Genomic DNA, 21,826 nt, shown 5'->3' with positions numbered 1-21,826 from the left:
TCGACGGCGAGCCGTACACAAAGATGGCGGCGCAGGGTCGGGTCATGGGGCGACTGGGCTGGGTCGTGACTGCTAGCATGGGCTGGCACTGAAGGAATGGGCGGGGTCCAAGGACTGTGGGCCGAATACTAGACGCGCGCATTGATGTTGGGCCGTGGGTCGGATGTTGGGTCTGGGTTCCCGATCCTGCCTAGCTTCGGAACAAGCCTGAAGCCTGACGAGGCTTAGGCTCAGGACTAGCTTCGATTCCCGAGCCTAAAAAAAAGTTAAATATGATAATTAAAATAGAAGACACCGACAAAAAAAAAAATAAAAAATTTAACAAAATGGACTAAACACAAAATTAAATAATTATTAAATTCCCCAACTCTTTCTTTCTTTAATTTCCACCGGTTTATTGCATAAACCTCGTCCGGTTCACTGTTTCTGACGGAAGTTGTTAAAATACAAGGGACGATTTACCGTGGGCGAGCGCGCGTGGATTACCGTCGCGTCAACGCACCGTAACGTCCGTTAGTTTTGACCGTCTAACTGGGTCCGTTTTCCGGCCACCCACCTCATTACGTATTAAATGAAATTAATTTTATTAGCCAAATTGGATGTTTATGCTTAGTTTACAAAANAAAAAAAAAAAAAAAAAAAAAAAAAAAAAAAAAAAAAAAAAAAAAAAAAAAAAAAAAAAAAAAGACAAATAAAATGTTTTTTTTTAAAATAAAAATAAAATAGAATTATTAATTTCAGTAAAATTAGGGAAAAAAAAAAAAAAAAAAACGGTAAACGATTAGGCGATGGAGAAGGAAATCTTCGTTGGTGGGGTTCCTTATCCTCCTTCACTGCAATTCTTCCTTCTTCTTCTTCTTCGTTTTCCTTTGTTCTTCCCTCTATATAGATCTTCAATTCTTCATCCTTCTCTTCAATCCTTAAAGCTATGCCGTCCACCGCCATTTTCTCTCCTTCCTGTTCATCCTCCGCCCCTTTTACTCCCTTCGCTTTTTCACCTTCTTCTTCTTCTTCTTCCAAAGCGTTTTTAGCTGTTACTACTCGGAAGCCATTTGGTTTCCATTTCGCTAATTTGAAGAAGAAATCTCTGTTCTCCAGGAAGAATTTCACCATGGCTGTTTCAATCGAGAAGGAAACCCCCATCGCCGTCCGTCCCGATACGTTCCTTACGGAATACGATGAGGCCACGGGAGGCATCTCTTCCGGCTCCTCGTCGATTAGGGCTCGTTTCGAGAAGATGATTAGGGATGCTCAGGATAGTGTTTGCAAGGCCATTGAGGAAGCGGATGGTGGGGGGAAGTTTAAGGAGGATGTTTGGTCTAGACCTGGTGGTGGCGGCGGTATCAGTAGGGTTCTTCAGGATGGTGCTGTGTGGGAGAAGGCTGGCGTTAATGTCTCGGTTGTGTATGGAGTTATGCCTCCTGATGCTTACAGAGCTGCCAAAGCTGCTGCTGGGGATCACAAGCCTGGGCCTATTCCTTTCTTTGCCGCTGGCATTAGCTCAGTTCGTAATTTCTTCTCTTCTTCTTTTGTTTCTTTTGCTTTCCATTTATTGATCTGCTTTCGTTGCAATTCAAAGCCCTGCGTTCTGTTACCATTGTTGCTTAAGCAAGGCGTAAAATGTTGCAGGTTTTACATCCTAAGAACCCATTTGCACCAACTTTGCATTTCAACTACAGATATTTCGAGACTGATGCTCCTAAAGGTACAGATATATCTTTCCATACGTTATTTTCACTTAGGCAAGCATTCTTACTTTTGTATTGTCAAGAGTGTGGAGAATTAGATGAAGCTTAAGTATCAGAGTGTGGTAGATCCTCCATTAGTTATTTGCCACCAGCTTGAGAGTCTCCTTCTAGTTTATCTCATCGATCAAGCTTAAAGTTGATATGAAAAATAGGCCTTTTCTCTTTGGGTAAGAGAGATTGATAGTGGGTCATAAGATGTCATGTTCTATCATGTTCTATGTGAGATCCCACGTTGGTTGGACGGGGAATGAAACATTCCTTATAAGAGTGTGGAAACCTCTCCCCAGTAGACGCGTTTTAAAACCGTGAGGCTGATGGGATACGTAACAGGATAAAGCAGACAATATGTGCTAGCGGTGGGCTTGAGCTGTTACAAATGGTATCAGAGTCGGACACTGGGCAGTGTGACAACAAAAACGCTAGCCCCAAGGGGGGTGGACTGTGAAGTCCGACATCGGTTGAAGATTGCTTATAAGGGTGTGGAAACCTCTCCCTAGTATACGTGTTTTAAAACCATGAGGCTGACGGCAATAGGTAACGGGCCAAAGCGAACAATATCTGCTAGCGGTAGTAGTAACATTCAATTTTTATCCTCCATGGTGTTCCTCCATATTGGCACTAATTTGTGTTAAACTTCCAGAACGATTCACAATGAGAAAGGGTGCAACTTTTCATATATTCTTCATTTTCATGATCTGCAGATGTTCCTGGTGCACCAAGGCAATGGTGGTTTGGTGGTGGGACTGATTTAACTCCTTCTTACATCTTTGAGGAAGATGTCAAGCATTTCCATTCGGTAAATAACTTCTCTTTCATCCTTCAGGTGTTAAGAGATGTCTCTTATGTAGTTCTGCATCATAATCGTCCTTACTAATGTCGGTATTCGACAGTCTTACAGGCATTTGTGTTCATCCACATCGACTTTATTTCGAGTATTTTCGTTACTTGTTAAATCTTATTTGTTCATCCTTGCCACAACTGCTGCTTATTTAGGTACAAAAAAGTGCTTGTGACAAATTTGATCCATCCTTCTATCCTCGATTCAAAAAATGGTGTGATGACTACTTCTACATCAAGGTATTTCATCATTCTTATACTTTTGTTCTTGTTTACTATAGCGAACGATGCAACTGCTTTTAAGAAACCAGAATGATGCAACATCAAACGATTTGAAGTTATAATTTTATTGCAGCACCGAGGCGAAAGACGAGGACTTGGAGGAATATTTTTTGATGATCTAAACGACTACGATCAGGAGATGCTTCTATCATTTGCCACCGGTAATTACACTAGAAAATGTGAAATGAATTGATCCTCTTTTCCCACTTGACGTCTGTGATAATATATGCAATTCTGTTGCTGCCTGTATTACAGAGTGTGCCAATTCTGTGGTTTCTGCCTACATACCCATCATAGAGAGAAGAAAGGATACCCCATTTACTGAACAGAACAAAGCATGGCAACAACTGCGCAGGGGCCGCTATGTCGAATTCAACTTGGTATGCATTCTGGCAATGAAGTGTTGGAAGAACATGTTATAACTTAAATTTTGCCTGCCAAGTTTAAAAATTGTTTTCTCGAACGGCAGGTTTACGATCGAGGTACTACATTTGGACTGAAAACAGGAGGTCGGATTGAAAGTATTTTAGTTTCTCTTCCTCTAACAGCTAGATGGGAATATGACCATGTAAGATCTTCTTGGATGACATGAATTACTTGAGGAAAAAACTGTGTTCTAAATTTGGTTGTTTGGATATGCAGAAACCAGAAGAGGGAAGTGAAGAATGGAAATTACTGGATGCATGCATCAACCCCAAAGAATGGATCTAATATTTGCTTTAGGTAAGTTCTAAATATGTAGGTTCAGATGAGCAATATGATATTCTTGAAGAGGAAGAGGACCTAATCCGCGGCTTCTTTGCTCAGTCACTCCCTCCCTTCCCTCGTTTTGGTTGTGTATTCTTGTGTTCCTTTTGATTGAAATGTAACATTTCCAGATTAGCTTGTTCTTGTGTTCGGAATAAATTAGCTTGTTCATGGCTCGGTAGACTGCGATTGGCTTTGGATCGAGTGCTAAGCACGTTCGAACAGGATGCTGATATGTTGTCTTAATAACTATATTGAAACTATATTGAAATGAAATGAAACAAAGAACAAACTACCAATGGACACATTAGTGCGAGGAAATGGAACAAAGAACATAAAGTAGCTGTAGAGACACATTAAGCCAATGAACTCCACCTAACAAAAGCAACAGAAGTATAAGGACAACCATTGCCAAAAGCCTAAACCAGAGAGGGAGAGTGGAATTCTGTTTTTGGGAGGAAGAACAAAGCATTACCATTATAAACTTCCTAACTTTAAGAGAACTATAACTATTCATAAGCAGGCATTGAAAGGTGAGGATGATCCATAACTGAAACCTCCCATCTGATTTGCTGCTACCCTTTTCTTTCTACTTCAAACATCTTTACGGTTAAGGCACTGTTCCACCAGTAACGCCGAGTTTCTAAGATCGGAGTACGACACGTTATCCGTGAAGCAAAGTTGTCGACTAATATCTGGCCTTAAGCCTTCATAGAACAGCCTAGCTTCCAAAGAATCGTCTGGATTTAGTTCAGAAACAAGAGAAGACAAGGTAATGAATTCTTCATCATACTCAATCACGGTTCTGTTTCCTTGTCCCAACTTCCAGAGTTCACGATGCTTCTCATGCTTCAACCAACTAGGGAAATATCTCTTATAGAATAAGTCCTTAAACTTCTCCCATGTCACTGCAGCCCCGTCAGCATTCAAGTATCTTTTTGACACTATCCACCAAGAAAGTGCTGAATCTTTCAGTCTTAAACAAGCAAAGGAAACGTTTTGCTCGTCTGAACAGCCTATGCAATCAAAGATGTTCTCTAACCCCAAAACCCAGCGTTTAGCAACTAAGGGGTCGGTATCCTCTCCAAACCAAGGAGGTTGACAGACAAAAAACTGATTGAACTTGCTATTATGTTCTTCATTAGTCTGTCTAGCAGCAACTACCCTAAGCCCTTCCCTGATTAAACTGCAAATTTCGTCACAAACATCTCCCAAATTCATAGCTGGCTCAGCTGCAATTAGGGGTCTGTTAGTTTTCATTGTAGACACAGCTGGTTTCGCTTGAGCCGATCTTTTTCCTAAATCTCCAACACAAAAACCAGAGGAAAAAAAAAATGTAAACGTCACTTAAGCTACTACTTTTCTAAGTTAAAATCAGGCATCAAACACCTAATATCCAGAACAATGCTTCGCCTCTAAGCCACGAACAGGCAAGGAAAACAACATGCAACTAAAAGCAGAGAACCAACAAATGATCAAATAACTTCTCATTATCTGTTTCAATTAATATAACTAATAGTACATGAACAGTATAATAAAATTTAAAAAAAAAAAACTTGATCATCTCAGAAGGAACTCGAAGTTCAGAACCAAAAAGCGATCACTACATAAAACCATTAGAAGTAAGTGGCAAGCTCCACAGTTCCACAAAATCAAACAATGAAAACAATGCAACATTCACGGAAAGATATTTCGATTGAGAGATCGAAAAAAAGCGACGAACAATAACGAAAGAATAAAACAATAACTCAAAAATCGATGAACGCTTAAATCCAAACCCTAATCGAAGATTACGAGTAGATAACTGGAGGAAGATGAATCAAGATTAAGTAACAAAAGGGGAAGACAATGGAGAAGATTCAGAGAGCTTCATACCTGCTCGGGAGACGATTTTGGCGCTACAGTTCGAGCGAGGAAAAGGAGAAGTAATTAAACCTCGCAATTTTTTTTTTTCCTTTTTTCTTTTTATAAAATAAAATAAAATAAAGTCTAAAATCGAATATTATTGAAATTACTAATTTGATCTATATATTTTGCTCCTTTTCTTTTTCGTTAATGTTTTATATTTAAAAATAAAAATATTTAATTTAATATTAAAATTAAAATTTCAATCTCGAAGAACCTTATTAAGCAAACCATTAATAGTCGAGATTGTTGGATGATGAAAGTCCCACATTCGCTAATTTAGGGGATGGTCATGCGTTTGTAATAAAACAAACTCTCTATTGGTACGATGTCTTTTAGGAGCACAAAGCAAATCTATGAGAGCTTATATTCAAATTGGACAATATTATACCACTGTGGAGAGTCGTGTTCTTCTAACATATTATTAGAGTCATGTCTCGTACTTTGTTTGAGGGGAGGTGTTGGATGATGAAAATGATCATGGGTTTATAATCAAAGAAAATCAAAGAATACCCATGTTGGATGATGAAAGTAGAGCCATGTCTCGTACTTTGTTTGATGATGAAAGTCCCACATCGGCTAATTTAGGGAATGATCTTGAGTGTTCGTCCATTATTATTTACATTACGTACGGTAATAATTTTACAAATTTAAAATTATAATATAATCAAAAGAAGATTAATGGGGCAATATATTTATAATATAATTAATGATTATTATTAATAAATAAAAAATAATGAGAATGTATGAAAGAAAAGGAGGAGAACTAATAGGGTTGCANAAAGAAAAGGAGAGAACTAATAGGGTTGAAGCCATTGGTCAGCATCAATGAAGGAGAGGTTGAGGAAAGGGGAAGCTTGAGTATCATTGAGCCTCTGAACATAGGGAGCCCTTGCGCTCATGTTGGCTCCTGCTCCACTGCAGTTGTACTCCCCATAGAAGATCGTCCTGCAAATTTCAATTTTTTTCCATTATCAAAATTCCTTAAATAATAATTATGGTTTTAAATTTAGTGGATAATTTCGTAATTAGAAAAAAGAAAACGTACTGGTCCCTTGCGGGGTCATTAAAGTCATTCCATCCCTCCGACGCAATAATATCCGTCATGACGGTGTTAGCAAAGACGACGCGAGAGAACGGCCGCCACGCGCGACCGAGCCACACTCGGCCGGTTCCACCGATGCTACAATTAACAAAAGCAAATCCAGAGTTCTCGTCTGCGGAGGCTCTGCCGTGCGCCGTCACGGCTCCGTTCACGAACTTTGATCCTTGCGGAACTGGATTCGCCATCGAAATCATCTGGCAACTCTACAATGCGGCAAGGTTTTCATAATCGCGATTCAGAAATTTATCGTCAAATCGAAATCGGCGAAAAAACTAGGGCTCCGATTTTTACCTCGTAGTAGGATCTTCCGTTTCCGAAGATGAAATCGATGGAGCCTTGGATGTAGCAATCCTTGAAGTAATGGCGGCCGCGGTCATCGTGGAGAGTGTCTTGAGCGCCAAAGAATCCGCAGTTCCAAAACGCCGCCTGGTCTCCGCCGATCCGAATCGCCACCGCCTGTGCTCCGATGACGCCCGGCCCTGGAATTGGCGCCACATTCTGCCAAGGCACCAAAATGTTTACTTATAATTTCGCGGGGAGTATTTATTTTGCTTTCTATGGGTTTGGGAATTTCTTTTTTAGATTTAAAATTTATTGGTTAATTTAATACACATTGGAGGATGAAAATCCAATGCCCATTGTTTTAGGAAGCTCAAAGCAAAGACATGAGAGTTATCTTGGTCTGACATAGTATTAGAGTCAAGCTCTATACTTACTCGTGCCAATAGATTGGTAAATTCTCAAATATCGAACAAATGGCTCCAAAAGAAAAGGAGTCAAGCCTACTCAAAGGCAGTAAAAAATAACTAAGACTTCAAAGGAGCCCAGCCTCGACTAAGGGGAGACATACTTTGTTTAAGGGGAGGGGTTGGATGATAAAAGTCCCACCTCAGCTAATTTAGAAGATGATCATGAGTTTATAATCTAAGATTAAAAAAAGTTATAATTTATAATTAATTAGAAATTACCATGAAGCTTATGTTCTTGGCAATAAAATTGGAAGAGAAGACTTGGACGGAGCCGCTGTAAAATGTGCCATGCGAAGAATTGGCGGTGTCGTTCCAAACAATAGCCGTGGTTGTGTAGCCTTGTCCTTGAAATGTCACGTTCGGTTTCAATCTCGGAACCATCACCTTCTCACTAAAAAAAAACAACAAAACATCACGTTCCATGTAGGTCAATCTCGTCTTATCATCTATAAATAAGGGTAGTTATAAAACAAAAACAAAGTCAAAGGGTATTTTTGTAATTTACAACAGGTGTTATTTATATAAAGAGTTTACAAGTAGATTCCAGTGTTGATCCATATTAAGCTTCGTTTGGAGCTCATATTCAACACAGCATCGACAGCTGCCTGTACAGTAGTGAAGTTGCAGCATCCATTTTGGTCAACGCATAAGACAGAAGTGTTGGCAGTTTCTGGTGGGAGAAGGGCAATCGGGAAGGTGTCACAAATGGAACCAATACTCGCTCGGTCTTCTTCATCAGCTGAGGGTTTACGGTGGTGGTGGTGGCAGCTGAGGGAATCGTCGGGGACAGTGAGGAAAGGAGGGGTAGGAATGACGACGAGGAGCAAAGCGAGAAAAAGAGGAACGAGAGACGAGAGGGCAATGTTAACGAGGAGGTTATTATGATTCATGGTAGTATATGGAGATAGGAATACAAGGAGAAGAATGAAAAATTAGGGTATAAAATAGGGAAGAAAAGAAAAAGATTGTATAAAAAAAAATAATAATAAATTATATGAGTAGAAATTGGGCAAATAGGATGCACTTCAAGTCAAAGGGTTTAGATGTCATGTCTTACAATTCACCCTGTCTAACTGGACCTTATTACTTCCCCACCAATCTCTCTCTTTCTATTTAACTTTATTATTTATAAAAATTAAATTAAATTATAAATTTATGTCTTTTTCGCTCTAAAATTTTAAAATATTTTTTTATGGGTTTTTTCCATAAACTTTAAAATTTAATTTTTTTTAACGTATAATTTTTTAAAAACTATTTTATTTATTGTTAACACGACAATAAAATANAATTTCTTTTTTAGATTTAAAATTTATTGGTTAATTTAATACCTGTTGGATGATGAAAATCCCATGTCCCCTATTTTGGGAAGCTCAAAGCAAAGACATGAGAGTTATCTTCGTCTAACATGGTATTAGAGTCATGCTCAACTTAGTCGTGCCAATAGATTGATAAAATCTCAAATATCGAACAAATGGCTCCAAAAGAAAAGGAGTCAAGCCTACTCAAAAGGCAGTAAAAAATAACTAAGACTTCAAAGGAGCCCAGCCTCGATTAAGGGGAGGCATACTTTGTTCAAGGGGAGGTGTTGGATGATAAAAGTCTCACCTTAGCTAATTTAGGGAATGATCATGAGTTTATAATCCAAGATTAAAAAAAATTATAATTTATAATTAATTAGAAATTACCATGAAGCTTATGTTCTTGGCAATAAAATTGGAAGAGAAGACTTGGACGGAGCCGCTGTAAAATGTGCCATGCGAAGAATTGGCGGTGTCGTTCCAAACAATAGCCGTGGTTGTGTAGCCTTGTCCTTGAAATGTCACGTTCGGTTTCGATCTCGGAACCATCACCTTCTCACTAAAAAAAAACAACAAAACATCACGTTCGATGTAGGTCAATCTCGTCTTATCATCTATGAANAAAAAAAAAAAAAAAAAAAAAAAAAAAAAAAAACAAGCAAGGCTGCCTATGGATACTTGGGCCCAATTTTGGGCCTTGAATTTAAGCCCATTTGAAGAGGGTCAACAAATGCTATACTAAAATATAAATAATATAAGGAAAAATACACATTTAATCTTGCTTCATATTTTATTAAAACGATGGTAATATTGATAAAATATGGATGCGGATAAATACTTTTAAATAATTTATTTAAATTAATAAATAAATATTACACTTTTTAAATAATTCAAAATTAATATATATTTTTTCTTTTTTCTTTTTTACATAATTTATAATAAAATTATTGTTGAAAATGTTAAAATTGAATATTAAAAAATATAAATAAGCACATTAAATAAAATAATTCATTTATTTGGTGTGTTGCTGACGGATTGGCTTATCATCTTTTCAGATCCGACTGGGGCACATCGCTGGCCCCCATCCGCTTCCCTCCCGACAATTTCAAGTACTATTTGTATTTGACTCTCTTTTCAAAGTTCTTTTCATATTTTCCTCGCGGTACTTGTTTGCTATCGGTCTCTCGCCCATATTTAGCTTTGGACAGAATTTACTGCCCGATTGGGGTCGTCTAAGCTTGTTTTAGTGTATGNTAAGACAGAAGTGTTGGCAGTTTCTGGTGGGAGAAGGGCAATTGGGAAGGTGTCACAAATGGAACCAATACTCGCTCGGTCTTCTTCATCAGCCGNGCTATCGGTCTCTCGCCCATATTTAGCTTTGGACAGAATTTACTGCCCGATTGGGGTCGTCTAAGCTTGTTTTAGTGTATGGTGCATGAGTGGTGATTTGGTTGCTTGGGTCTATAGGCTTGATGCTCGGGCATCGCCATCTCCTCCCCCCCGACTGTCCCTGTTAATCATTACTTTGATCCCGAAGGCCAACAGAATAGGATCGAAATCCTATGGTGTTATCCCATGCTAATGTATACAGAGCGTAGGCTTGCTTTGAGCACTCTAATTTGTTACTATTTGTAACAGTCAAAATCCACCGCTAGTAGATATTGTTCTCTTTGGTCCGTTATGTGTCGTTTACAGCATCTCGCTTACTCTTTCATAGATATGAAACCAATCAAATAGTGAGTTCATTTTCCTCCTAAAAAGCTAAAAGCTTCAAATATTTGCATGTTCGTACATCATATACGTTAGATAGCTTATGATGATTTCCTTCTATAAAGTGAAAGTTTTACTTGATTTAAAACCTGCTACGAATCATCATTATTTTTTTAAAAAGAAGCTAGCATCGAATGTACGGTAAGATAAAATCCAAATAAACAAATTTATGAATATTGAAGATTCAAGACTTGCTTCCCGTACCCAATTAGAAATGTCGGTTAAACTTAATGCTAATTATACAACTTTGTATTTAAGTGACTTACCAAATGAAAATTTTCGTACCAACTAAGTATGAACGAAGATCTAAGTGGTTGACCTAATGAAAATGGTGAGTTGACAAGTTCTTGAAAAGAAAAAAAAAAGATCAAAATTATGGGATTTCAATCAATGGGTATTAGTGTTTGGGATTTGACTTTGTTCCAAAGGACCCCTTTTGGATGGGTTTAGTGGGACCGTAGTTTGTGACGTGTAATGAGTGGTGCATGAGCTTCCCCATTTTCCACCCCATTTCATAATTTCATTTTTTTCAAGGAAACAAAAAAATGATAATAATAAAAATACTACTTTGCCCTCGACCATATTCCCAAAATTCAAATATTTGTACCGATTTAGAACTCGAATGATAATCACCAAATATAAAAAACGGTTGAGAAATGTCGTCTTCAATCTTGAGGAACCTTCTTAACCGGCAACAACCAATAAATCAATGTGAATTTAAGGGTAATTTTGAAATGAAGTACCGATGGTTCTCGTCAAAAACAAGTTATATACCTTCTTTAAAGGTTCATTCTTTAGAGCTCTCGAACAAAGTACATCATTAAGCCTCCACGTTGAGCATGAACTTTCATGACTTTATTTTAAGTTTTCCTAAAATGTCTCTTGTATCAACAAAGATAGTGTCTCTTAGCTACTAATATTACTCGTGATCTTCCTTTTCATTATTATATATATATATATATATATATATATATATTTCTATATCATTTTAATAAACTCCAAATTTATTTTTGGAAGGATTTTGAATTTTAAATATTAAAATGCAAGTGATGTAATTAAAACTTATTCAAAAGCTATTTCATAATTTAACCTAAAGTTTAAAATAAATAGTTATTTATTTATTTATTATTATTAGTATTTACAATTTGGCTCCACCAATAATGTATCTTACAACATTGTTGGTGCGCGTGACAATGGAAAATCATTTCGTATTTTATTGGGTAAATTATTCCATGGTTCTTAAATTCCACGTGTGCAGTATTTTAAATAATTTTATTCATATTACAAAAAACCATTTTAGTCCTTATTTTTTATTTGATCCCAAATTTTAAAATATTATCCTAAATAAAATTATTAGCAAATATTATTTTATTTGAATTTTTTTTTAAGATTTCGTGTCTGGTACGAATAATTTTCTACATCCTTATAAATAGTTTATGGTCTAGTGTCCTCGCTATAACATTCGATCANAATAAAATTATTAGCAAATATTATTTTATTTGAATTTTTTTTAAGATTTCGTGTCTGGTACAAATAATTTTCTACATCCTTATAAATAGTTTATGGTCTAGTGTCCTCGCTATAACATTCGATCATCTTACATTTATTTTCATTTGATCCCTAATTTAAAAATGTTAATTTTTTACTCTTAAATTAATTTTAAAATGTAATGTTTAAATTGCTAAAGTTATTTGTTACACTTTATTTTAATATATTCTCGAGTTATTTATTTACAATAGATTAAAATATATATTTTTTTAATTTAACAATAATGACAAAAAAAAAAAGAAGATATTTATGCAAAATTTATATATATATATATATATAGCTAATTTAATGAAATATTCAAACATTTAAATATTATGATAAAATAAATGTGAAAAAATTGATACAAACACGAAGAGAATCAATTTATTTGAAGAATCTTTCGAGAATTTATTAGATTTATTCGTTATTTTTCTAAAATTTTGTATAAATATATCAAAATAATTCTCAAATAAATTATTCATAATTTATACAACAATATATTTTGTATATTCTTTTTTTTTTTTCGTAAAAGAAACATAAACAAACGAAGAATATTCAAACACAAAAGCCAAAACCCTATTTCTTCTAGCAATAAAATTATAATAAAATCCTAAGGAAAATTAAAAATATATATATAAAAAAGAAAAAACAAAAATAAAAGGTCTTCTTCTTCTTCACTTNCTAGCAATAAAATTATAATAAAATCCTAAGGAAAATTAAAAAATATATATATAAAAAAAAAACAAAAATAAAAGGTCTTCTTCTTCTTCACTTCACCTTGTCGTTGCCAATGAGTGCCCTGAAAATTTCTATATAGCTAAAAATTACACAGGTCCATCATCGGCGCCGGCGCTGGAATTCTTTCCCCGTCGTCAGAACAGAAAGCCGCCGCCACTTCCGCCGTTGCTTTTGTTGGAGGAATCTGCCGTAGCTCCGGTGGGAGGAATTTGAGAAGAAACTGCACTTTCCATCAGAAATCCGTCTGCGGCGACTCCGCCATTTCCTGGCTTCGCGGCGGATAGCCTCTGAAGAAATTCGCCGCCGTGTGCGGATGCTGGAATCACGAACGGTTGGGGGTTGTGATGGTAAAACTGCAGTGGATAACCAGACGGCGGAGAAATCATGCCGGAATTCGATTGAGGAATCGCGCCGAACCCTAACGAAAAATTGGGGGAAATCGATGAGGCGAAAGGCGGAGTTGGACCGCCGGTGAATTGTTGAACCATCGCTCTGAAATTAGTTGTGTCTGTATTGAGCAAGGTCGTCGGAGTCCGCCGAGACGTCCTGGACCGGCGGCGAACCGGCTTTGCTACACGACGTTCCGGATTCAAGCCAGTGGAAGCGCCGGTGTTTGCGGAGGCGATGGCGTCGGAAACTCGATCGACGAAGATCATCTCGGAGGTGGATTGATCGGAAGGCGGTGGCGCCGCCGTGGTTGGAAGATTTTGATGGTAAAATTGAAGCCAATCGCCAGGGCCGGACATGGTTTAAACAATTAGAAAATTGGGTAATTGATCTGTGCTCTGTTCTTGTTTGTTGTTTGGGTTATGAAGGAGGAGTAGGGTAAGGCAATTGAGTTACATGATTTTCTTGGAAACACATGAAAACATCGCCATTCATTACAAACCCCATCAAATCATAATCTCCAACTTCAAGAACACACATCAATGGTGGTGGTAGCTGCCTTTTGCCTCACTTTAGGGATTCTTTTCGATCATACCCTTTCATCTTTTTGCTTTTTATTTTGATTTTTTTACATGATTGTGTCCAACCAGTATCGTTTTACTACATATATGAATCTGGCAGTGGATAAGATATTAGTTATCGGACTTCTGAATTTGTTCTTAAGCTCCCNGTCCAACCAGTATCGTTTTACTACATATATGAATCTGGCAGTAGATAAGATATTAGTTATAGACTTCTGAATTTGTTTTTAAGCTCACTGCTAGTGCTAGTAGATATTGTCCTATTTAGGCTTTTTCGAGCTTTCTCCATTTGCTACCTATTTAGGCTTTTTCGAGCTTTCTCCATTCGCTACGGAGATGTTTCCACACCCTTATAAAGAATGTTCCGTTCTCCTCTCCAATCGATGTAGGATCTCACAATCCACTCTCGTACGGGACCTGACGTCCTCGCTGCCAATCGTTCCCTTCTCCAATCAATAGCACATGTTTATCTCTCCTATCGATGTGAGATCTCATAGTAACATATTTTAGGTAATTTATTCAAGTCTAGTATTAATGAGTATACTCAAAATTTATGAAAACGGAGAATAAAATAAATATATAAAACTCATATATAGCTCTTAGAGAACCCTACTCGTGTTTCCACAACTTGTAAAGAATAATCCAGTAGAGATGTCATTCAAGCTCACCCATATCGAAACCTGATAACCCAATAACAACGATCTACAGCGACCGGTTTACAGAACAAGGAGTGAAGCAAGGAGCAGGAGATTGATAGAAGAACCCGGCCGAAGTCACACGAGACACAATTTCATGGATAGTTTCATTCGAGATTGTGATGGGGACGCAACTTACGTACATCGACGTTAATCATGCCACTAGATCTTTCATTAGGATCTACTAGACGGAATTCAACTAGCAAAGGCTCTCGATAGTGTATATGAGCTAAATTTAAAAAAAGTGGTATAATTTCATACCCTAAAGAAGACCATAATTTCACAAAACAAAATGATAACTTCTACATAAGGAATTATATATTATAGTTTCTTTTTTCTTTCAATTTCTTTATACTTTTNTTTTTTTTTTTTTTTTTTTTTTTTTTTTTTTTTTTTTTTTTTTTTTTTTTTTTTTTTTTTTTTTTTTTTTTTTTTTTTTTTTTTTTTTTTGTTGTTGTTGTTGTAACCATTAGAAAATTACTGATGTTGAGACATCTTTTCTAGATATGTTTAAACAATAATAATTGATTTAGATTATTAATCATAATTTAATCGAATAAAACCCACCTTGAGAATTAAATTAAAATTAAGCCCGGGCTTTCAAAACGAGTTTTGCTACATGCTATGCAATACATGACATGGACCCGTGCCCGAGCTTCTTTACTTTTTCCGTCCCCTTGTGGGGATATTTTAACGACGATGAATNTACATGCTATGCAATACATGACATGGACCCGTGCCCGAGCTTTGCTATGCAATACATGACATGGACCCGTGCCCGAGCTTTTTTACTTTTTCCGTCCCCTTGTGGGGATATTTTAACGACGATGAATATGCTACTTCTTGTGAGAATTGATTCTAATGGTTTGTCATGTTCCTACTCCTTACGATAACTACTAAAAACTACACTAAAAAAGTAGGTGATAAGCAAGAAGAAAAGAGAAATCCCGACACTAGACCAAACAATACCTGCCAACGATTGAGTTCGACTCGAGAGATGTGGCTGAGTCTCTCGATATTGGGTTGACCCGCTCGTAGCAAGCATCGAACAAATTAATCCTGTGAGTAGGAAGAGAGAAATTGAATTTACAGGAAGGAACTCAGCCTTCCAAAAACATAGTTAGAGAGCATTCCCAGATTCTCAATATCATACAGGAAGGAAGAACTCAGCCTTCCAAACACAGCAGGTTCTTTCAAAACAAAATCACTGACTTCTGCTACAACTTCACAGCCCAAATTGTTTCCCTCTCCTCCTTCCGATCGAAAAAAAAGTAAAGAAGCTCGGGCACGGTGGCACGGTGGCACTAAGAACTCCGGGGTCTGGGCGTGCATCCTGTATATACTTTTTGTATCTGTTTCTTCATTAAGTATGTCTAGAACTACTGCCATGAAGCTGTGCAGATCTCAAATGTTGCTCGTCCTGCAATTATTTTGGCAGCACAGTTTTATTAAATGAAACCAGAAAGATGGTTCTCAAATACGATACCGAGTTATATAAACCTGTAAGCTATAGTTATAACTCGTAGCCGGTCGATAATCCACCTGTACGTAAACAAAACCAAAACAAAAATGAAAAACTTTCAGATATTGGCTGGAGAAAACGTTCCCTCAAGCATATTCATTGGAAAATGGCTAATACCAGTGCATGAATGCTACTATGCTGCGCCCCAAAGTACCCATCATGATTGGCTGCAATTGTGTTTAACTGTCCCTGTAAAACGAATATATTGAATTTGAATGATCATTGAATATGCAACAACAACCATAGCAAGACTAACCAGCCCTTGAATGCTTTGTTGATCGACGTAGTACGATGCGTCATGGGGAGGCTCCATCAAGTTCAGCTGTACCAATCCTTGAACGTTCTGTTGGGTTCCGTAATATCCGCTCAGGGTCATGCTATCCGAGGTTAAACTATCCTGCAAGTCGAAAGTCCGAATGAAAATGAAATCCTTAACTATGTGGTAAATGTGCATTGCTAACGAAGTACGTAGTAGGGAGATTCGACCATTTGCTGCAAGTTGTCCTGTGGTTCGACGAGTATCATAGCTGCTTCGGATTGTACCTGAGAAAAGGGATTCTTGAATAAAAAACGTTTCTTCAGAAAGCTTTGACGAATAAAAAACGTGACGAACCTTTCGTTTTCTGTTTACACTCTTCTTCTTATTTGTTTTAGCAGTTATACTTCCCTGATTCTCGTCCTCCTCACGTAGACCATGGGCGTGAACGCTAGATTCAGCTGGAGCACTTTTCGAGTTGTTAATATTAACACAGTTCTTTAGAGCTTCGACCAATGTACGAACCGCTATATTATAACACTCCTCGGAATGTGATCCTTCTTCGCTCAATTCGATTGCCTTTTTACATAAATCGTTGTAACGTTGTGCTCTGTTCTGTCTGAATTCTGTTCCTTCAGCAATTGACTGCCTACTCTTAGCATCTTTTGTCCACCTCTTTAAAATATATTGAGGCGGAATACTCCGAAAATCGAGCATTTGTAACACGATCAATGCGTGTCGACAAAGAAAACCTTTATATTCAAACAAACGGCAAAAACAAGAAACTTCAGAGTTCAATTTATGCCACCTTACTAGAAAATGCTCATCTTTCTCACAGTCCTGAACTCTGAATGTAGTAATCGCCCCATCGTCGATTTCTTTTCTCATACGACAGCCAACTACCCCGAGAACTTCAACTTGGAACTTCTTAAATATTGTGTGTGTGTAAATTGTAGACATTTGTTTCTCCCAGGGAGAAGGAGATTTTAAGGCGGGCTGTTTATGCAATGTATCGAAATCCGCTATTGCTTCCTCTTCGTACCGATTTTGCAGAATGATACCGTATTGTTTCAAGAACTCTTTCAGAGTGATTTTCTTGTGAATGTATTTGTCAAAGAAAGCATTCATACTATCGGAACGTTGGGCAGTTGACATTCCAGCCAAGAAGATATCCTCCATATAAGTCGGTACCCATTTTTTACGATCGTCATACAATGATTGAATCCATTCATCGTCTTGAAGTTCAAATCTAGTAACCATCTTCCACCATCGCATATCGAACTGCTCGTCTGACCACGACTTGAAAATGCACTTATTAAACTTTGCCAAGAAGTTTTCGTTTCGTTTGATGACGTGAGCAAGAGTTTCGGGAATCTTTTCCAATATATGCCAAAGCGCAAAGCAATGGCGGGTATTTGGGAAGACTTCTTCAATGGCTAACTTCAAGGCCTTGTCTTGATCTGATATAATAACTTTGGGAGCTTTCCCACCCATTGCTCTAAGCCATGTCTTCAACAACCAGGTAAATGTTGGCTTAGTCCAATCTGCAGCCAGTGCACAACCAAGTATCATTGACTGCGCATGATGGTTCGCCCCAATGAACGGGGCAAACGGAAGCTTATCATTGGTCTTAATGTATGAGATATCGAATGAAACGACATCAGTGAAACTAACATAATCGCTTCTACTTTTGGCATCGACCCAAAACAAGTTTCTCAGACGCTGCTCTTCATTTAAGTCTATAGCATAGAAAAAGTCAGGATTCTCCTTTTGGATACGTTTGAAGTATTCGAGCAATATTTGGGCATCCCCCTCATCAAGAGCTAAATACCGGCCTTTGTCAAACTGATAACTCGTGTTAATCTGGGGAAAACTGAAATTTCTATGCCCGCCACATTTTTTCGACATCTCGACATACATCCTCCGTGTTCTTTCACTAACAGCATGCAATATGTCGATGTTATTCTTCTCTGCCAGCTTTACATTCCTATGGATACGAAAATGATACGCAAGAGCAGGTAAAAGCTCGTGATTATGATCTTTTATGAACTCGTGAATAATCCATCTTCCATCTGGCCTTCTCTTCACATGCATGCTGGCTTTACAGTCGGTCTTCTTCACGCTGGGCCTTCGACTATTTCCACTCTCGGATTCAGGAGTAACTCCATATCTTGAACACGCAAATTTTGCATCGATGAACTCCTTTGATTTCTTTGAACGTCGACTATTCTTAATCGATGTGGTGAATCCCATTGATTTGGCATATTCTTGATAAAATGTGTATGCAGCTTCATGGGACTCAAATTCAATGCCATTGTGCGGCTCAAAATCTATATCCTCTTCAAAAAGGGTGTCCTTCTTTGGTATACTAATAATTCCACCATCTCTATCATGCATTTCATCCACAACATCAACCATTTGTTCAGCAATAAGAAGTAGAGTCTTCACATTTCACCTAAATGCTGCCACACAGTTCATAACTTTTCAGCATAGCAAAATTTACAGTCTATTGTTTTGACTGAAATTCCCTGTGAAATGATGGAGAGATCACCTGGCATACTCCATGAACTTTCAAATCCATCATTCAACGGGATTTAATTTATATTCCTCACTTGGTGTAACGGCCTAGGCCCACCGCTAGCAGATACTATCCTCTTTGGGCTACCGCTAGCAGATACTATCCTCTNGCTAGGAAGAGGTTTCCATACCCTTATAAAGGGTGTTTCGTTCTCCTCCCCAACCGATGTGGGATCTTACAATCCACCCCCCTTCGGGGCCCAGCGTCCTTACTAGCATACTGCCTCGTGTCTACCCCCTTCGGGGAATAGCCTCCTCTCTGGCACATCGCCTGGTGTCTAGCTCTGATATCATGTGTAACAACTCAAACCCACCGTTAGCAGATATTGTCCTCTTTGGGCTTTCCCTTTCGGGCTTACCCTCGAGGTTTTTAAAACGCGTCTGCTAGGAAGAGGTTTCCATCCCCTTATAAAGGGTGTTTCGTTCTCCTCCCCAACCGATGTGAGATTTTACACTTGGCAATGAAGATTACCCATCAATGTTTTATAGCTTGCATTTTGAAAATCATGAACAGTAATTAAATGCCAACATTCACATGATTGAAGACTTCAAAAACAGCTAACCCCGTAAACAAACGTGATGGGAACTTTTTCAGTAATTCTACAAACAAATACGAGACATCAAACCTTTTAACAATATACTGCTACATCAAATGCACATAATCTACATAACGTCTGTTAATAAAAGCTGTGGATAACAAGATGATAGGATCCCTTTTTTACGTCCCCATATCCCTCCCAGGGGGCGAAAAAAAGAAAGAGAGGGATGGAGTTTCTCTCGCTTTTGGCATAGCGGGCCCCAGCCTACGAAAAAGTAGCTCGACACCAAGATGGTAAAAAGCTTAACACCCTCTAATCCTTATTACTTTTCAATATTCAAAATGAAAAAAAATGAAAAGGTCGTCTTATTCATCTAAGGTAGTGAAATTTCTTGTTGGGTAAGTTCCAACCCGCACGGAAAAATATAATCAACTTGATTTCGAGACAGCTATTCAAAATCTTAGTAAAAGACTGGATTGGTTAAAATCCATCTCCTGTGTTAGTGACTAAGAGACAAAACTCAAGAAGTGATTATCGACAGAATCCCAATTCGAGAAGTCAAGAGTACTATAACGACACAATCTCCCAACATTGATAGAGAAACCAAACATACAAACAAAACCCATCTCAAATTAGCTAATATCAGGGGGAGAGGGAGAAGAAGCAACAGTAGAATGGCACATTTCTCAAATCCCATCAAGTAAACTACACATATAGAAACAATTCTCCATCGACATTTCATCAGGCAACAAACAGGCATAAAAAATGGAAAATCCCAAGAGAAAGCACCATGAAGATCGCAGAAAAGTGACACAGAAACCCAGCAGTGAAGACAAAGACAAAGAGCAAGTTGAGAGAAAGAGAGAGACCTGAAGAAGGAAGGCCCCCGCACACCCACAAGCAGCGAGTGAAGGAATTGCGCGAGTGGGGGAAGGGGGTTCTTCGATTGGGAGATTAGGGTTTGAAGCTCACTCGCCGATCGAAAACTGTGGGGGAGAGATTGAGAGAATTGGGTCAATTTGGATTCCAATTTCAATTTTCACTCGCTTCTTTTCTTGGTATTGTTGCCACGCTCTGTCGGCGCCAAATTCAGAGCTCTCTTCACCAGCGCCAAGAAGAAAACAAGAATAGCTTGTTTAGCTCAAAATCCCATTTTTGGTGGGTTTTCCCCCTTAAAGCCACACGCGCACACGCGTGTATCAAAATCATTATATCACAAATTTAATTATTTAAAAATATTTAATTTTTTTAATTTTTTTTTAATTTTTTTAAAAATTAAGTCACACATGAAAAAAAATTAAATTTTAATCTTAGAAGACCATATTATCCATGAATTTTGTGTGCGAAATTTTATTTGACTTTAAAAAGGTCTCATTGATATACCAGGAGTCTAGAAAAAATTGACATATTTGTGAGAGAACATGTTTGTGAGAAAAATTGGAGTCTCGAGTTCCCAGAACCTATAAGGAAGGAAAAAATGATTGACTTATAATGAAAGANAAATATAATCAACTTGATTTCGAGACAGCTATTCAAAATCTTTCTTAGTAAAAGACTGGATTGGTTAAAATCCATCTCCTGTGTTAGTGACTAAGAGACAAAACTCAAGAAGTGATTATCGACAGAATCCCAATTCAANTGATCATGAGATCGGGGCTCCTAAAAATTTGTTTCCTCCAAATTTTTTTGATCTTAAAGGATGAACGATATATTATCTTGACCAAAACTGAAGTTATTCGACTCTTTAATCTTTTATGATTTGTGACAACGCCACATTTGCATTGAAAGGTCGGGATTTTTGTTTTGAAAATATTTTTAACGTTAAGAGGTCAAAATTTTAAATGCAACTTTTCAAACACACATAAGTGTACAAAATTAATTTTTGAGACCCAGATTTGAGTTAAATTCGAACAAGAACTCTATACAAGCAACGAACCTAATCTGCTCCCTTCTGCAACTACATTTCCTGGATAAGGCTCTTTCATTTTCCTGTCAAAATGAACAAAAATGTTTATAACGATCGAAACGAAACAAATATTTGAAGAACAAACGATGTTACTCGAACCCATAAGGACAACGATGGCTTGACTTACCATGCAAAAACTCAGTTTCAAGTCGGATTCAGCTCCGTAAGGACAAACGATGCCACTCGAACCCATAAGGACAAACGATGGCTTGACTTACCACGCAAAAACTCAGTTTCAAGTCGGATTCAGCTCCGTAAGTACAAATGATGCCACTCGAACCCATAAGGACAAACGATGGCTTGACTTACCACGCAAAAACTCAGTTTCAAGTCGGATTCAGCTCTATAAGGACAAATGATGGCTTGACTTACCACACAAAAACTCAGTTTCAAGACGGATTCAGCTCCGTGATGTCACTCAANCCGTAAGTACAAATGATGCCACTCGAACCCATAAGGACAAACGATGGCTTGACTTACCACGCAAAAACTCAGTTTCAAGTCGGATTCAGCTCCATAAGGACAAATGATGGCTTGACTTACCACACAAAAACTCAGTTTCAAGACGGATTCAGCTCCGTAAGGACAAACGATGTC

The 21,826-nt window shown here is 37.8% G+C and overlaps 5 protein-coding genes across 7 annotated transcripts; 1 reads left to right on the top strand and 4 right to left on the bottom strand.

Moving 5' to 3' along the window:
* The first annotated feature begins 807 nt into the window (after positions 1-807).
* On the top strand, positions 808-3,795 carry LOC111810057 (oxygen-dependent coproporphyrinogen-III oxidase, chloroplastic). The gene is made up of 8 exons (XM_023696598.1): positions 808-1,504; positions 1,630-1,705; positions 2,450-2,544; positions 2,742-2,825; positions 2,941-3,028; positions 3,123-3,247; positions 3,337-3,435; positions 3,510-3,795. Exons 1-8 carry the CDS (start codon positions 929-931, stop codon positions 3,576-3,578), a joined length of 1,212 nt encoding a protein of 403 aa, XP_023552366.1. The 5' UTR covers positions 808-928; the 3' UTR covers positions 3,579-3,795.
* A 98-nt stretch (positions 3,796-3,893) lies between these two features.
* Positions 3,894-5,522, bottom strand: LOC111810060. Its single transcript, XM_023696602.1, has 2 exons — positions 5,490-5,522; positions 3,894-4,912 (listed from the first exon to the last, which is right to left on the bottom strand). The coding sequence occupies exon 2, from the start codon at positions 4,872-4,874 to the stop codon at positions 4,209-4,211; it is 666 nt and encodes a 221-aa protein (XP_023552370.1). The 5' UTR covers positions 4,875-4,912; positions 5,490-5,522; the 3' UTR covers positions 3,894-4,208.
* A 687-nt stretch (positions 5,523-6,209) lies between these two features.
* On the bottom strand, positions 6,210-8,276 carry LOC111810058 (probable pectinesterase 8). Of its 2 annotated transcripts, XM_023696601.1 has the most exons (6): positions 7,908-8,276; positions 7,593-7,764; positions 6,916-7,122; positions 6,568-6,827; positions 6,331-6,467; positions 6,210-6,299 (listed from the first exon to the last, which is right to left on the bottom strand). In XM_023696601.1, exons 1-6 carry the CDS (start codon positions 8,261-8,263, stop codon positions 6,286-6,288), a joined length of 1,146 nt encoding a protein of 381 aa, XP_023552369.1. In that variant the 5' UTR covers positions 8,264-8,276; the 3' UTR covers positions 6,210-6,285. The 2 variants fall into 2 exon arrangements, with proteins under 2 accessions (XP_023552369.1, XP_023552368.1); XM_023696600.1 differs by lacking the exon at positions 6,210-6,299 and having other exon boundaries at positions 6,309-6,467.
* A 4,564-nt stretch (positions 8,277-12,840) lies between these two features.
* Positions 12,841-13,493, bottom strand: LOC111810471 (VQ motif-containing protein 22-like). The gene has a single exon (XM_023697178.1). The coding sequence runs from the start codon at positions 13,450-13,452 to the stop codon at positions 12,841-12,843; it is 612 nt and encodes a 203-aa protein (XP_023552946.1). The 5' UTR covers positions 13,453-13,493.
* A 1,936-nt stretch (positions 13,494-15,429) lies between these two features.
* LOC111810094 (protein FAR-RED IMPAIRED RESPONSE 1-like) lies at positions 15,430-20,403 on the bottom strand. Of its 2 annotated transcripts, none has more exons than XM_023696666.1 (7): positions 20,133-20,403; positions 16,505-18,609; positions 16,378-16,434; positions 16,148-16,288; positions 16,009-16,080; positions 15,870-15,911; positions 15,430-15,789 (listed from the first exon to the last, which is right to left on the bottom strand). In XM_023696666.1, exons 2-7 carry the CDS (start codon positions 18,563-18,565, stop codon positions 15,733-15,735), a joined length of 2,430 nt encoding a protein of 809 aa, XP_023552434.1. In that variant the 5' UTR covers positions 18,566-18,609; positions 20,133-20,403; the 3' UTR covers positions 15,430-15,732. The 2 variants fall into 2 exon arrangements, with proteins under 2 accessions (XP_023552434.1, XP_023552435.1); XM_023696667.1 differs by lacking the exon at positions 20,133-20,403 and adding an exon at positions 20,053-20,102.
* Between the last annotated feature and the right edge of the window lie 1,423 nt (positions 20,404-21,826).

The sequence above is a fragment of the Cucurbita pepo genome, chromosome LG14, assembly GCF_002806865.2.
Source record: "Cucurbita pepo subsp. pepo cultivar mu-cu-16 chromosome LG14, ASM280686v2, whole genome shotgun sequence".
Taxonomy (NCBI): domain Eukaryota; kingdom Viridiplantae; phylum Streptophyta; class Magnoliopsida; order Cucurbitales; family Cucurbitaceae; genus Cucurbita; species Cucurbita pepo.
The sequence above is the reverse complement of the archived record's forward strand: the minus strand, read 5'-3'. Positions and strand labels throughout refer to the sequence as shown.